Below are 16,378 nucleotides of genomic sequence, written 5' to 3' on the forward strand. Positions count from 1 at the left end.
TAAACATTTGATAGACAACTAGGGACTGTGACTGGTGATTTGGTAGTAAAATTTAATCTAAATATGAGTTAGTGATAGTTAATTTTTTCATTTTGTTCAATCCAGTGAAACTCTGCAAGCAAGTCCTGGGAGCGTGAGAGGAAAAGGATGCAGGAGTCTTATCTGTTTAGTCCGGGATGGAAGAAGTTTCATAGCATTTAGCTTCATCACTTTCCATATTTGCCCCCCTTATGTGTTTGGAGTCTTTCTGAAAACACAATGAAGTGCAAAGTCTGCCGTGGCAGCATTGTTATCTGAGAACAGCAACCTCAAATTGGACATTTGTGCTCAATGAAGGTTGCAAAATTGGAAATTACTTACACCACTGACTATTTTATTCCGCCTGTATGTGAAAATGGCTAATGGTTTGTTACCCAGGAAACACTTTCAGTGATTTCTACTCCAGTCTGTTAAAGCTCCGAGCTGGCGCTATTGATGTGTTGCTGTTACTTTTAAAGAAAGGATGGCAAAGACATGGTGTGTTGTTTGGGGTAGAAAGTACCATGGAAAAGGAAAGAATTTAAGGAATGAAGAAAGCTTTGGGAGGTAGCAGAGTATCTGAGCTGTTTAAATCAAAGTGTAATCTACTCAATGGAAGTCTCTGATGAACAAGATTTGCTTTCAAAAAATGTTGAAGATGCTCTCCCTCTTTTGACTTGATTTCTTTTGAGTAAGTGTTTATTCCAAAGCAGAACTCTAATGAATTGCTGATAATTTTTCTTCTCTGAAGTATGTTGTGAAAATCGTATGCTGTCCTTAGACAGTTCCAGGCTATAAGTGAGGAAAAGAATTTCACTGCAGAGTGAGGGAATACTTGCAGGAGCTTGGAGGTCTTCTGGATTTCTTTTGATACGGTTTTCTCATCTTAACTGCAGCTTTTCTTTTGAAAGCGACCAGGGTAGTTTCATGAGCAGTATTGGAGGGAGTTCAGATAGTTGTGAGCAGAAACTACTCCCAATTCTCACTGTTGTTTTCATTAGCCGAGAAGGAGCTGCAGCCACCTACTAAACTTCTCAAGAATTACGGACAAAAGCAGGGAGGGTTTTACAATCTGCACTCTACTGCTTAATATTCCGTAATATCTGTTAAAATGGAAAGCTCTTTCTGGTGTATTTTGCTTTCAATTTTAATAACTCTTTTGGGCTACTTTTGATTAAATTAAGTTACAGCCTTTCTTCTTAATGTTCATCTGTTCTTGCTGAGCACTGGTCAACAGCAGTTGACAAACTGAGGCCTGGTGCCTGCCTGATTGTGGGCAGTGAGTTCCAACCTCCTTCGGCTTCTTGGAAATGTGGGTGTTTATAAAGCATGTTTTCTACATACAATTATCCAAAGGTCTGGTCCAAATCTAGATCAAGTCAGTAAGATGGCTTGATGCCTTTTCTGAGGCTTGAGTAGTGCTCAGCATAACTGATGAAATGGAGTTTTTCTTGCCTCAGCTGTTTGGTGCAGGTGTAGTGTAATATTGCAGCGAGGTGGGGTGGGTGTAGCTGTGCCCTAGGGTTATGTGAGGGACGTGGTGCTGCGCTGGTCCCTCTTGTGGGGGGGGGGGGGTCCTGCCTGTCCCTGTTGCATGTTGTGGCTGCACCTCGCACGTGCAGGTACAGCTGGGGGTGCTGGTGTCTGTGCAATGCAGGCACCATCCTCCTGAGCCAAAATTGCGCCTCAGCGAGGTCAATTAGTTAAACTGGCATTACATGGCAATCCTGGAGCTCTAATCCTATAGGATTACCTCAAGTTTGGCGTTGAATCCAGGGTTGCAAGGGAGCAAATCTGTCCCTGGAAGCCAGCAGATGCTCATAATTGCCAGTGGGACTTTAGTCATTATCACATGTCTCCAAGAAGTAATTAAGAGAAGGCAATAATTAGTCTAATTCTAACCAATAGAACAACAGGACTGATATAGTTGGTTTGAAATTAGAATTTTAGTTTGCAATTGGGAGGCACATGTTTTAATTACAGGGTATAACTGGAGCTAAAGTGCATTGTAGTTTTGTGCCAGGGTATGAGAGAATTCTGAATTTTTTTTTTCCAACATTGTCACTTGATAGGCACTTCTTTTAATCTATAGAAATGTAACGTAATGAACTATGAATAGAAGTTAATTTAACACCTGTGTGGTCTGATTGGCTCAGGGAAAACCTAATCAGTTTATAGTATATACTTAAGCAAGATGAATGGGGAAGGTCAGGATTCAAGTAGTACAAAGCATCTGATTCTGTAATTTACGTGAGGAATAGTAGTGGGTTTTTTTTTCAGACTTTTAGCTCATATGGTAAGCATGAGATACTAAGTCATCATAAACCATAAAAAGCTAAGGATCCAACAGGAACTGATGTTCATATATGCTCATGTTCAGTATACTGTATGGCTGAGCTTCTGTTCTCTGCATAGTAATAAGGCAAACCTGCCATGGGATAGAAAATCAGTAAAATGTCCGCGTGTTGGAGTCTCTGGGGTTTTCATCTCTGACTACACCGTCTTCACAATGGGGCGTTATTTTGGCATCTAAATATGGATTCTGGAGCCTGACATGGGGCATTCAGACCTGAATTAAAAGTAGGGACTAATGCCCTTGTACACCTGCAGGGGGAAGTCCCGATGAATAAAATGAATCATACTGTGATCATGGGTGGAGAGAAATGAAGAACTTTTGTCAGTCTTCGTTTGCAGATGAAGTTCTTTGGTTTTAATCTCAGCGTTTCATCTGCCAATGTAAAGATATAATGGTAGCTAGGAGAGCACCTCCTCACCCCTCCTTACCTCTTTTCCTTTTGCAGAAAGGGATTTTGCTGGCCACTGAGAAAGCTAAGATGGAACATGCATAGCTGCAGAAAAAACATTTTTGGCATAATGAGTTCAAACTTGATGAAAATTCTTCTATTAAAACACAGCTCAGGAAGTAGCCATACAGTAATGACTGGAATGTGTTCCTCAGTCTGGAAGGACTCTGTTGAGCACGTATCACAGCTCAGAGTACAAGCTGATTCATTTGGACTGCTGCAGTCATGCTGAAATTCACACTGGTGCATGGTCTATGTCGTGCTTCCTTAGTTTTGTTCACACTTTTATTTTTAAATGAAGTAATTTGGTTTCTGTGATAGAATACTGATTTTTTCAAACATACCTCTTGAACAGTAGGCAGGGTGAACAGCAGCTCTGTTGATCACAAGTCACAATGTGCTTGACAAGGGATTCTTATGTTTTGCTTGATTTATGCAGCCAAAGGTTAGATGCATACGACTTTCTCACTTAATGTTCCTAATAATGTTGATAATCCTCATAATGTTTATAATCCTCATCATCTTTAGTAACCTGTCTTGCAGAACTTGGAAGCGTAGGTTTAGTCTTCTCTGTTGTGGTCTTTGGGGTAGATAAGTAGTGAAGAAGTACAAAGGAGTTATGCCACTTTTTAATAGGTCTTTGGCTGCTACTTGAAAATACATTTCAGGATTTACCACAGTATCTATGTGAACTGATCTAATCCCTTGGAAGTGCCTGCTCATAGTCTGTGCTACTTTTGAACTGTGTGTGATTAAGGACTTGCAGTGATCTACCTAACAGGATTCAAGATTTTTGTGTTTGATGAGCCTTGAAGACTAGTGACAGGATTCGTGACAAAAGTTCTTTGAAGTTTGGGGGGTTTTAAATAAGTCTGTTTTGAAATACTTTGTTTACAGTGGAAAATAATTTATGCAAAATTAGGGGAAAATAACTTATGCAAGACTTGGATGGGGGTATGGGTGCTGAGAAGAATTGAAGGTTGCCCGTTTCCTTTGAGATCATGTTGGATTGACACCTTTTTTTTTTTTTTTTTTTTAAGAAGGCTGAACAATAGCATTTTTCATCTGTTGATCTCAACAGGTGTTTGTTTGAGATGCCATTGAATGTTTGGGGCATCTTATGACAGGTGGCACATCTTTCCACTTTGTCTTCTGTTGGCTATATGGGTTATTCCCTGATGCCTCAGTAGGTCTTCCCTCTGGCTGAATTGTCATCAAGATGTTGTAAAAGGTGTCATTTAGCTAGGGAGAGGATATAGTCTAGCTATCCCATAGAAAAGAACAGGGTTGTAATTTTCTTGATCTAGCACAGCTGCTGTCAGTAGTATGCAGGTGGGCAAATTAAACCAAATTAAGTATTTCGATTCCAGAAACTCTTAGTTGTGTTCACAATGTTGAAACAAAAGGTTTCTGATCAAATTTCTGTAAGTGAAGTTCATCATTTTTACTCCCCAAGCTTTGACTGAAAAAGTAGAAATAATAAAAATTTCTGTAAGTTGGGAAATCAGCGCCTCTACTTTCCTATATTTATGGTTGTTAATGTTAAAAAAGAAAGTCTCATCTGTCTTTCCCTGGGGAATAACAGAACTGAGGAGAAAATGTATCTACTCCCACCTTAGGAATAGCTCAGAAACAGATGCTTTGCAAAAGAACTACTCTTAAGAGATTGCAGTTAAATGCACTGTTGCCAAAATTAGAAAATGAAGTTATTAATGGCCTTTCTAAAAGCATGGTTGTTTCTAAAGATTACAAACTCTTGTGATGACTGCTACGTTTCTGAAAAAGTCTTTGAAAAAGATGCTACGCATATGTAGGGGGAAAAGAAGGAAACGCTTTAAACCAAACCCCACCCGCACTGTGTGTCCTGATTTTACATGCTTATCAGTCAAAAGCAAGTATTCTACCTGAAGGTTTCACCATTCAGGGGGTTACCTTCATGAGGGCAAATTATGGGTTGTGGGAGAATTTATTTCTGGAAAAGTGGTGAAAACATGGCTGTTTCACAGATGTAATTTTCTGGTTTAAAAAAATATGTTTTCTCATAATACATCAATTTCATTTTGTGTCTCATTACTTTAGTGACACTGAATAAATGTTTTCTTAGTAACAAAAATTATGTATTGACCTTAACTGATCCAGTCTTAACTGTTTGATATGAATAAAAATGAGTCTTGTTTTTAGTAAGAAAAGCATTCTGAGGGACAGCAGTGTGCTTTGTCCCACTGTGGCTATAAGGCATGCAGAAAAGCTTTTCTCTCAAGCAAAACTCTATAGCTGAAGCCTTAACGAGGGTCTGAGTTCCTCTTTGAGACTCGTGGGTCCAACAGTAGTTCCAGTTTTGCCCTCCTTGACACTGTAATGTCAGGGATCTCTTTCAGATGTGTTGTACCAGGGTCAGGAAACACATGGAGTCTGGTTCAGCATCCATCCATCCATTGTACCTGCTGCGTTGCCCCTGTCCACATGCTGTTCTCTCATCCTCGTTTTTCAGCTGAGCTTGACGTTTCTTGTTTCTTCCACAAATATTGCATACTGGTGGTTCCTAGTTTCAGTTAGCTGCTTAAGAGGCAGCTGTGCTTTGTGTGTGTGTGACACTTCAAAGCAACATAGACAGTATAAGAATTTTTTTTGGCTGAAACCCCTTATTTTGCAAGTAAATAGGTCTACTGGTGATTTTATGATAATACTCATGGGGGACAGTTGATACAGGAAAAAAAATTGCTTTATTCAGTTTTTAAAATAAGAACCTTCACATTTGGTTACTAGAACAGTGTCTAAGGAAGGCTTGTTAGAGTGGCCTTTTTACAGGAGAAATAAGGGCTTTGTGGCAATGGCCTGGTCTTGATGAGAGATTCGTTGGAGAGGAACATTTTCAGCTTCAAAATGGAGTATTGAGCCAAAGGAGTGGAGAGGAGGAGTGCATTGCACAGTGCCTGGAATAATTCAGTGAACACTTGCTTGGGCCAGGAGGGATCTTGGTTTGCTTTGTGGGTAAGAGATACTAAGGTGCCTGTAAATTCAGCTGAACAGTGGCACAGGACTAGAGTAAAACTACAAGACAGCCTGAAAGCACTTTTATTCACTGTTTTGGGCATTTGTGGTCATTTTGGTAACAATACTTTACCCACCCTTACCAACAATTAAAAAATTGCCAACAAAAAGAAGGCAAAAAATGCTCCACTTGACTCCCTGATAGAAGGGTGTTTTTTGCAGAACTGCTAGACACCTACTTTTTTTTATTTTTATCAACCACTCTCAGTGAAATTTGCAACAATAATAGCAGTAATAACAATACGCTTACTGGTTTACAGGTCCAATAATTGCAGGACTATTACTGCTTTACAGCGCACGACTCCCATGCCCCCCCCTTTTTTTTTAAGGAACAGTGCTGTGATGTAGCTTTTCATCCATCTTCAAATGTTTGCATGTCAAACCTCTAGCAGAATGGTGAAAACACTTCCTGATTCAGTTGCCTTCCTCTTTTCTAATATTCACTCTACAGATCCCTTGAAATTATTTCTCTTTCCCTGCAGATTGCTGGTTGGAGCTCCTCGGGAAAAGGCCTTTCCATCCCAACAAGCCAACAGAACAGGTGGATTGTACAGCTGTGACATCGCATCTCCAAATACACACTGCACACGTGTTGTATTTGATGAGGAGAGTAAGTTCTTCAGCGGTTTTATTTTGGATTGAAACAGTTGTCTGATTTCTTATTTGATGTGGTCCTTTCCAGAGGCAGTGTATCAGATGGTTGCTCCTATGGATTTATATGTAACTTATTTTGCATCAGAATAAGTTGTAGCTTAATTGCAAAGATAGCATAAGATGCTTAAATCTTGGTAGATTTGGATATTCTTATTTTTTCGTAAACTGATGTGACATGAAGTAATATACTGGAAGTATTTAATAAAATGGATGTTGTCAGTGATAAAATGTACAGACACTGCCACCTGCAGACTGTCTCATGTACTGTATGGAGTGCCTGCCCTGACAGGGACTTTAAAAAAAAAAAAAAAAAAAAAAAAAAAGAGAAAAAGTAGTTAACTGTTAATATTTGAAGCTGTATTATGATAACTCTGCAGCGGACCCGAAGATGGAGAGTAAAGAAGACCAATGGATGGGTGTAACTGTCCAAAGTCAGGGGCCAGGAGGAAACGTGGTGGTAAGTCTAAAGGACTAACTTACAAAAACGTTTTGGGCCTATGGTAAATATTCTGAATTGTCTGCATTTCTGTGCAGCTTTCTGAAAGGTAACTTTCCTATGTTTACTCCTGTGATTTCTTGTAAGGATGGACTTAAATGTCTTCCTAGCGAAGTAAGATACTTGAGATTGTAAAAGCTTTGAATTATTTTTCTAACTGTGAGTTAGCCTTTCTTTATAACGTTTGTAACAATGTAGGCTGGATGGTTCATTTTCAGGGTGTCTACTTTTTTTTTTTTTGATACACACATTGTTTCTTTTAAATACCATTGGCTACAGACATAGGGAAAAATAGTGTGATAAGGTTGTAAAAGTAGCAGCCTATCATCAGCCTGTTTTCCAAGATGGATCAGCCTCGCTTTAACTTTAATCTGGGACTTTGGCTGAGTTGCTCCTATGAATTAATGTGGCCATTGCACTGCAGTAAGACTACTAGCTATCCTTTATTTTATCAATATAGAGTTATTCTTCATTTTATACAATACAGAGATATTCTTTATACAATACACAGAGAAAAAGCTTTCAGGAATTACCAGAGAATGTTACTTTTTTTAGCTCTTTCTCAGTTAAATAAACCTCTGGTGGTGCTGCAGGATACCAGCTACATTATAAAATGGGTGTGCAGTGAAGCTTCCCCATCTAATTATACTCTTGCAGGTTAATGCCACTGCTTCCAAAACTGGAGGCAGGTGACTTCAGGGTGTGAATCTGGAGTTATTGATGGATATAGAGGCAGTAATAACTTGCTTCAGTCTGCCTCAGAACCCAAAGGGGGGAAGAGCAGACGGAAAGAGTCCTGCTCGTTGAATAATTAATCATCAACTAGTGCTGTCTCATCTTCTCTGACAAGGAACTTTTCTTTGTAAGTGATAAGTGGGAAGTGCACTTATTAGATGCGGTGTTGGCAGCCTGAAGGTTGCTGTGCAGCAGGGCAGTGCTGCAGTGCTCTAAGTGTGGAGCAGCTGGGTGTTTGCTTAATATTTAAGCCTTGATAGGAAGCATAGAAAAGGTATGTCAGCTGAGAAACCTGGCTTGCTTGTGCTCTTCACACACCTACTACATCTGGTTCTGCATAAAACACTGCTGGCAAAGGGGTTTGATTGTTCCACCTCTTTTTACAATGGTTTGGTGGTTACACCACTTAACCCAGTGGCTGTTTATCCTTTGTGTTAAATATTTGATCAGAATTCTGTTCCCAGGTGAATGGTCTAAAAGGTTAAGGAACAGGTTGTGCTCAGTGCTGCTGCTCTCTATCCCAGTGACAGTTACCCTGTAAGTGGAACATCCAACATAGGAAGTAGGAAGAACTTCTCTCCCCTTCACTGGAAAAGCTTTCAGCCTCTGCTTTGTGGCATTTGTCTGGAAGGGATGAGTTCTGAGTAGTCTTAGGTAGATGGTAGTTGAACCAGCTTCTCGTGTCCTGCACAAGCGTGTAAGTCATTTAATTCTGACAGCTGTGGGGAAACACAGCCACTTCTTTCTTTATGAGAGAGAGGGTGGTTCTCTCCTCACTTCTTGGAAGAGAGGGATTAGGTATCAGGGAAGGCTTTAGGGCTGAAAACTCTAAATCCCACAGAGAAGAGGGATTTAACCATGTGACCTTCCTTGACCATGAAGCTAGTTGTTCCAACTTGTATCCATAGATGCCCAACTTTTCCCATATATTGCCCGTAGGGAACAGTGGACTCTTTCTCTGCATTGCAGCACGGATGTGTCTACAAGGTGACTGACTTACAGCATTGGTAGCATGGAGTATTGCTACAGGAGACCAGCCTCCTTTGGTCACTTGCAAACAAGCATACAGAAAGCATCACTCATTATCTCTTCTATCTTGCAGACATGCGCACATCGCTATGAGAAAAGGCAGTATGTAAACACAGTGCAGGAAACCCGGGATATCATTGGAAGGTGCTATGTGCTGAGCCAGGATCTCACTATTAAGGATGATATGGATAATGGAGTATGGAGCTTCTGTGATGGTCGTTTAAGAGGCCATGAGAAGTTTGGTTCCTGTCAGCAAGGTGTTGCTGCTACTTTTACTAGAGACTATCACTATATTGTGTTTGGTGCCCCAGGCACTTACAATTGGAAAGGTATGACCTGGCTTCCTTCCTACCCACCCTTCCTGTTTCCTCTGAGATTGCTCACAGGGGTTGCATCCTAAGGTTTTTTTTGTTTGTTTTTTTTTGTTTGTTTGTTGTTTTTTTTTTGGGGGGGGGGGGGCGGGTAACAGGGATCTAATGATTTTACCCTGTTCTCACAAAATGTTAATGCTCCTGTATCAAAAAAATTTACTGAAGCTCCTTTAAATATCTTTGAGGGAGTGCTTATGAATGGATAATGGAACTTTGCATATATGTACAGCAATTTTTTCCCTTATTAGTCTTAACCTTATGGTGGGATTGAGTGCTTGCTTTGAGACTTCCATACTGGAACAAATTACTAAATCATTTTAAAGTTATTTGATGAACCTTTTCTCCTGGGTTTGAGCAACTGTTAGATAGCTGCACTGAGATGTGTTTATCCTACAGTATTCTCCACTTTGTGAAGTCTGTGGAAGGTAGTACTTCCCAAATTAAATACTGGAGCATTGCAGGAAGATAACTGAACAGACCAATACTAGATGTATTCATATCTAAATCCATGGATATCCATGTAAAATTCCATGGATAATCTGTCTGAGTAAGAGCCAAGTACTCTGTATCATTTAGGAGATATTCCAAAACTTAAGGGAAAAAACCCATAGATTTTCTCTGTTAGTTTAAACTGAGAAGTATCTAAGTGGCCAGCTCTGTCTGTCTCTTTTTTTTTTTTTTTTCCTTAAAGTGATTTTTCCCATCACACTTATTACACCAACAGCTGTAAATACTTCCCTCTTTAGAACATCTGATCCCTCAGCCATTACATTTTTCCCCTCGTACACCTGTGCCTGCTATATGAACCATGCAAAATCTTTTGAGTTAAGCTCTGGCACAAGGTGTACTTTAGTGAAAACTTAATCTTCCACGTATCTGTCAACAAAATCTGACCAAGCTGAAACAGCATATTTAGTTCAGACACTGTTTTACTTTAATTGCAGAGAAGTGCTATGACAGTGTATCGGTCATAAGAGTACTCTTTTGTATCATGGAAAAACATGTTTGTGCTTGCCAAAATGTTAAATATGCCTGTTGATAAAAGGGAAGCACACATTTTATCAAACAATAGCTCTTTTCCCCTTAAATAATGTTTTCTAAATATATCACCGGTGTTTGTCATAGCTGAACAGTAAATTTTTTTTTTGTATTCCTGTGTACTTACCTCCGTTTTAAGAGAGGCTTTATGAGGTTAAGAACGGTGGGATGAGGGCAGTTCCTGACCAAGTTGGTCCCATGTTTTTGTTGAGAATTTTCTTAGTATCCCATGTTTTCCAGATCATTGCATGGCCTCTCTGTAGAGCAGCGTGAGATTCTGGCACGTGGATAGAACTTAGAAATTCATTGCCTTTTGAAAACACTTTCACCCAGTGTACTGTTCTGTGTTTGTCCCATTTAAACAGCAGTCACTATCTCATTTTTTGTAATTAATATTAGTTGAGAACCATTTGTTATTTTTCTCCCTTACCATTCATTTGCTTTTATTTTATCATTTCATTTCTTCAGGGGTGGTTCGTGCAGAGCAAAAGAATCAGACATTTTATGATCTGGGTATCTTTGATGATGGGCCTTACGAAGTTGGTGATGAGAGCCGCCAAGATAAGAATCTAGTTCCTGTTCCAGCTAACAGTTACTTAGGTAGGATTAAGCACCTATGGTAAATCTCTTTAGGCTTCTTAAACATTTGTGATCCCAGCCTGGTGCAATGATACAAAATGGGAGCAGAAAATCCTTCATTTGTGGACCCTGTAACATGTTAACCGTTATGGGTAATTCACATCTCCCTCCATGTCTGTGGGCCAGTTTTAAGTGTGAGATGATACTCTGTGGAGGTACCTAGAAGAGCTGCTGATTTAGTGAGAGATTTAAGAGCTGTGATGAGGACCTACAGATTCTTGGGGAGTGATTATAATCACTCTAGTGGTTAAGTACAGGGTATGGATCTGTAGTCCTTAGTCACAAGCTCTCTGCCCTGTGGTATCAGAAGGTTTATCAAAATTTGAGTTTCCGGATGTAACCGTTTCTCTCTCCCGGTAGGTGAATGCAATTTTTTTTTATTCTTCAAGTTTTTAAAACTCCAGTGGCCTTTTTACAGGCCTTTAAAATACTGGAATATGAGTAGTGATTGCATTTTAAGTGTATGTCTGTGTGTGTGTGCGTGTGTGTTGCAGGAGGTGAGTCTCTTGCACTTTGTGCATGCATGAAAGCAGAAATAAGTCCTTACACCACTGGATGTTACTGTACACCGGTGAGGTATGTTGGTGCAGAGAAAAGGCTACGCTGCATTTTTGGGAAGGCCTCATGTAAAGCGTAAAGAACCTTTCTGTTCTAGTGCAGATTTCTGTCATGTATTGATCCACTGCTTTTGGCAGATGCAACAAATACAATTTTGGTAACTTGAGACTGGCGTTTCTGTGTGAGTGGTGGAAAGTTGAACAGTTGGGAAGGGCAATGCTAATACAAAAAGTGAAAGCAAGTCAAAAAAAGAGCCAGCTTGGAGGTACATATCTGTTAGAAGAAATAGAACATAAACTTCTGTTAAATATCAGCAATAATTACTGGGTGTTAAAAAAAAAAAAGAAATCATAAGAGCTTACGTTAGAAAGACAAGCTGATAACCTCTTCTGGTGAAATAAGAATTGGCAAGGTGAGGAGTGCTTGTGGACATGTCTTTTGCTGTGAACAGAGTAATACTGACTTTTTGCAGTTTTGTAACAAATGCATTTATCTCCTAAATGTAAGTGCTGCCTTTGATTTGTCATGATCAAAACCACTTCCAGGCAAGCCTGCTTTTCACTGGCATTGCTGTGTTCCCTCTGTTTAGACAGTAAACAAACATGGTTATAGCTGCTTTGCTTAACTACTGTTTTTTTCTCTTCAATCTTTCACTCGTGTTTACAGGTCTTCTATTTTTGACAGCTGTATCTGATACTCATCCAGATCAGTTTGTGTACAAAACATTGCCTCCCAGCATACAGGTGGACAAATCGGTGGATGTAATGATGAATAGCTACTTAGGTTTGTGGCCACTTGAGGTGGCAGCATCTGGTCAGACATAATCTCCAGACCTTTGACATGGTCCTCTCCCTTCCATACGCCCTCATCTCAAATACACTGCAAGTAAAAGCATGTAAAAACAGGGATTCAGATGAAGAGGAGCTTGCAGAATAACATGGCTTCAGAGAAACACTGATTTGTCATGCATTTCTCCAAACCCTCTCATCCCTCCCCCAGATGGGACTCCCCAAATTTTTCTGGAACTGTCTCATTGTGAATTGCTGTAACTGAGAATTTTCATAGTAGTGGTGAAGTGTTTCAGAAGGGAGATAGCTGTCTGCTGGCTAGTACCTTTCTTCCTTGCCATGTGCATAATTTTCTACTTTGGCCTTCATTGGATATGTTGGTATATGCAGTATATTCTTTCAACTCAGTTTTTCATATATTTTAAAACGTATTGGCTTTTATAAAGAATACGTAAGACTAAATTCATTTGAACATGTCCTTCAGGGCTGCATTAAATCAAAATTGCCAATTTCACCATTACTGTGTAACGCGATTCTCAAATACCGTATACATCATTCGTGTAAATACTGTGCTTGTGCGGTACATTTTGCATGTTTGCAGTAGAGTGAAACTGACTTGTACTTGGAAAGTTTTATAAATAATTTTGCCAGAGGAGAAATACTGGAGCTATATTCAAGTGGTAAGGTTTCATAATTTCTAAGCTGGTGTGTTTAAAAATGATCTTGTATTTGGTGTCCGTGAAAAGTAGATCTGAGTGAGCAATGAAATAATACATTTTGTGGGGGAAATACTTAAATGTAATGTATGGAGGAGTGTAGACTTGTAAAGATGCATCCGCCAGTCCAAATAGAAATGGGGAATTCCCAGTATACCATACTCTGTCTTAGGCAAAACTTCTATTCATTATACCACTTTAATATAGTAGGGGAATTTATTTTTCTGATTAACAATACAAGCTGTGTGTTTATTTGTTTATATTTTCTTTCTTTCTCTGTTAAAGGTTTCTCTTTGGACTCTGGTAAAGGAATTGTCTCCCAAGATGAGATGACTTTTGTGTCTGGTGCCCCAAGAGCCAACCACAGCGGAGCAGTTGTTTTACTGAAGAAAGAGAAAAATCAGAGAGCACTTTCACTCGAGCACATGTTTGAAGGAGAAGGGCTGGCCTCTTCTTTCGGCTATGATGTTGCTGTTGTGGATCTCAACAATGACGGGTACGGCCTTGGTTAACTCCTGCTGCCTGTGTAATGAAGGATGGCAATCTGGTTTCTCTCTGCTTTGGTTTTTCACATGAGAAATACAAGGAATGCCAAATCCCATCTTCCGTATTTTGTTGGAGGAAATGGCGAGCATCTCAGGGAACAGTCAGGTCACAGTTGACATTTCTAATTATAGAAAAGAGTTTTATTTCAATTTAAACAATCAGTGTAAACAAAGAAAGAAGAAACAAATCTCATACCCAGAGAAGGCCCTAGAAGATCCTTGTATGTCACAAAGGGAATATAATCGGTTTGTAGTATCAGTGGAGCTGTTGTTGCTCAGCCAGTTTAATGTATTTTTTAGTCTTTGTTTAGAGCTCTTTGGCTAGCTGACCTTGAGACCACAGTCAGATAAGTTATTTTTCACAGTTCTTCTGTAAAAGGACTGCTTTTTTTTTTCTTTAATTCTAAGATGGCAAGACATTGTTGTTGGAGCCCCCCAGTATTTTGACAGAAGTGGAGATATTGGTGGTGCTGTGTACATCTACATTAACCAGCAAGGCAAATGGGAAGGAGTAAAACCTATTCGCTTAAATGGAACCACTGACTCCATGTTTGGCCTGGCAGTTGAAAATGTTGGGGACATTAATCAGGATGGATATCCCGGTGAGTGACAAACAATTACAATAAAAATATGTGTGACTTTTTTGCTAATGCCAGACTTGGAACATCTTACCCTTATCATGATTGCAAGCTCCAGAAAGAGTAAGAATGACTTTAGATGTTGCAACTTATTTTCAACAGATATTGCAGTAGGGGCTCCGTACGATGGGTTTGGCAAAGTATACATTTATCATGGATCCAAGAATGGAATAAATACAAAACCAGCACAGGTAATGAAATAACCTTTACTATATATAATTAGTCTTGCACAAAATGAAAGGAACGACGGGGCTATCCATCTTCTCCCTTTCTATTAATGGGGTGGTGGGTATGCAGAAAAGTCATAGGACCCTTCAAAGATGGCACTGCTGACCAGAAAGATTAGGAATTCTTGATTTTAATACACATTTTTCTTTCTGGGGCAGTCCTTTAGCACCAGTAATATGTAGAGAAGGAAGAAGGCATGTAGATGTGTAAGTTTTGGTTTTTTGAAAGAAATTTGGGGATTTGAAAATAATTGGTTTCTTCATTTTCTCTTTCACTACTACTACTTCACTTTCTTTTAAAAAAAAAAAATGTTTCTGCCTTTCTTTTTTTTGTGAGGACCACTGTGTTCAGTTAGCAAGGTGAGAATGGAACTTGATGGCACTTCCTAGTATACTGCTAGAATACTTTCTACAATACTTTTTCAGTTTCAAGTGCCTACACTGCATAAATACTGTAAAGACACACAAGCTAGGCAACATTCCTATGCAAAACAGCCATCATTTCTGGTACTTGCTGCTGTTGCAAAGTAGCTTCTTGGAAGAAAAGCAAATCATCTTGGCACTGCAGTGTCATTTACCTGAACACAGAGGTCCTATTTCCTTGTGTGTCTTTTTTTTTTTTTTTTTCCCCTCCTGGCTATAGGACAATGATGTTCACTTGTTACTTACTTCACTTTTATAGCTTTTAAATGTCTGAATTTCCTCAATCTGTTTGCTCTTTAGATTCTTGATGGTGAAAAAACAGGCACCAGTTTCTTTGGTTACTCTATTGCTGGAAACATGGACCTGGATAAAAATGCCTACCCTGATGTTGCTGTTGGTTCCCTTTCAGATTCTGTATCTGTCTTCAGGTATTATATACAGAACTGCATTACACCAAGGTTTTGGTTTTTAGTTTTTTAAAAACATACTGCTTAGAAGTAACAAAAAGCTGTTTGGCCTGGAGCATATTTTTCCTTCTAGAAGTTGGAAATTCTGGGGGAAAAAAAAATCCATAAATTGGTTTGTTACTTTATGCCCCTCTTCTGACCGAGAATACAGGGCAAGAGGGTGAATGTGGACAGTTACTGTGGAGTGCTGATGTGTGTAGTGTGTCTGTAACTACCCTGGCTTTGCCCTGTGGTAACTAACTTGGATGCCCGTGTCCTTCGATGGAATTAAGGGTGACAAGTAATTCTTTTGCCTTAAGAAAAGAGAAGTTAACTGATACATTTGCTAGAGCTTTTGTTTGCTGCTGTTACATAAATCTAATCCTGCTTTATTGAAGAAAGACCCAAACCAAACCAAACCCTTCTTTTGGAGCTGAGGATCCAAAAACAGTGAGGCATACAGCCTTGCTGAGGTTCCAGTGGGGTCCATGAAACAGCTGTGAGGAAGCCCTGCAGATAGGATCCTTTTGGATTTCTGTAGTACATGCCTTAATTAGGGATGAGGTCATGGTCTTTTGCAGACCTCTGCTTTTTTTCCAGTTTAATGTACTGTTAAGTTGAATTCACTAGTAATGAGCAGGAAAAGGGCTGTCTCCTCATCAGAGCTGTGAAGGCTGCATCAGGTTCAGGTCTTCGGTGGTTGCTGTCAGGTCCCAAAGGAGGAGGAGCAGAAATTCTAAAACTGGTTGTGTCAATTTTGGGGATGAAAACAACTCTACCTTTCAGGCAGAACGACCTTTCCTACAATTTTTTGATGATCACATCTCTAAGGTGTATAGGATTCGTGTACATAATTGGAATGTTCTTAAATACACTGAAACAGCACTCAACAAAAGCAACTCATATTGCTTGTGGAAGAGAATAGAGTAAGTGGAAGGGAGGTCGGCTAGATTAAGTGTTCTGCTTACTCAAAAGGAGCTTTAATCATTTGCTGATATGGGCAGTACAAAAACTTGTACAAAGGTGAGAATGAAAACCTTTATGGTGATGAAGAGTGCAATGGGTGGCCCAGTTAAAAGAAATTTGCTAGAAAAGGAGGAGGTGGCTTACTGGCCATTTTAAACAACCCTTAGATGCTTTGATGAGAGCAGTATGAGCTCATTCATTTGTTCATGTGAACTGTCTTTTCTTGTCCCTTCCAA

The 16,378-nt window shown here is 39.5% G+C and overlaps 1 protein-coding gene across 3 annotated transcripts in view; it reads left to right on the forward strand.

Moving 5' to 3' along the window:
- Positions 1–16,378, forward strand: part of ITGA6 (integrin subunit alpha 6) — a 46,177-nt gene that overhangs the window by 14,348 nt on the left and 15,451 nt on the right. For 2 of the 3 annotated variants that reach the window (XM_069781409.1, XM_069781410.1), the window contains exons 2-9: positions 6,356–6,483; positions 6,905–6,984; positions 8,861–9,116; positions 10,665–10,796; positions 13,183–13,393; positions 13,851–14,044; positions 14,183–14,271; positions 15,031–15,158. In XM_069781409.1, coding sequence (XP_069637510.1) covers positions 6,356–6,483; positions 6,905–6,984; positions 8,861–9,116; positions 10,665–10,796; positions 13,183–13,393; positions 13,851–14,044; positions 14,183–14,271; positions 15,031–15,158 — 1,218 coding nt within the window. Of the gene's footprint in view, positions 1–6,355; positions 6,484–6,904; positions 6,985–8,860; positions 9,117–10,664; positions 10,797–12,059; positions 12,177–13,182; positions 13,394–13,850; positions 14,045–14,182; positions 14,272–15,030; positions 15,159–16,378 lie in introns of all 3 variants that reach the window. The other variant, XM_069781411.1, reaches the window with a different exon arrangement.

The sequence above is a fragment of the Haliaeetus albicilla genome, chromosome 4 (assembly GCF_947461875.1).
Source record: "Haliaeetus albicilla chromosome 4, bHalAlb1.1, whole genome shotgun sequence".
Classification (NCBI taxonomy): domain Eukaryota; kingdom Metazoa; phylum Chordata; class Aves; order Accipitriformes; family Accipitridae; genus Haliaeetus; species Haliaeetus albicilla.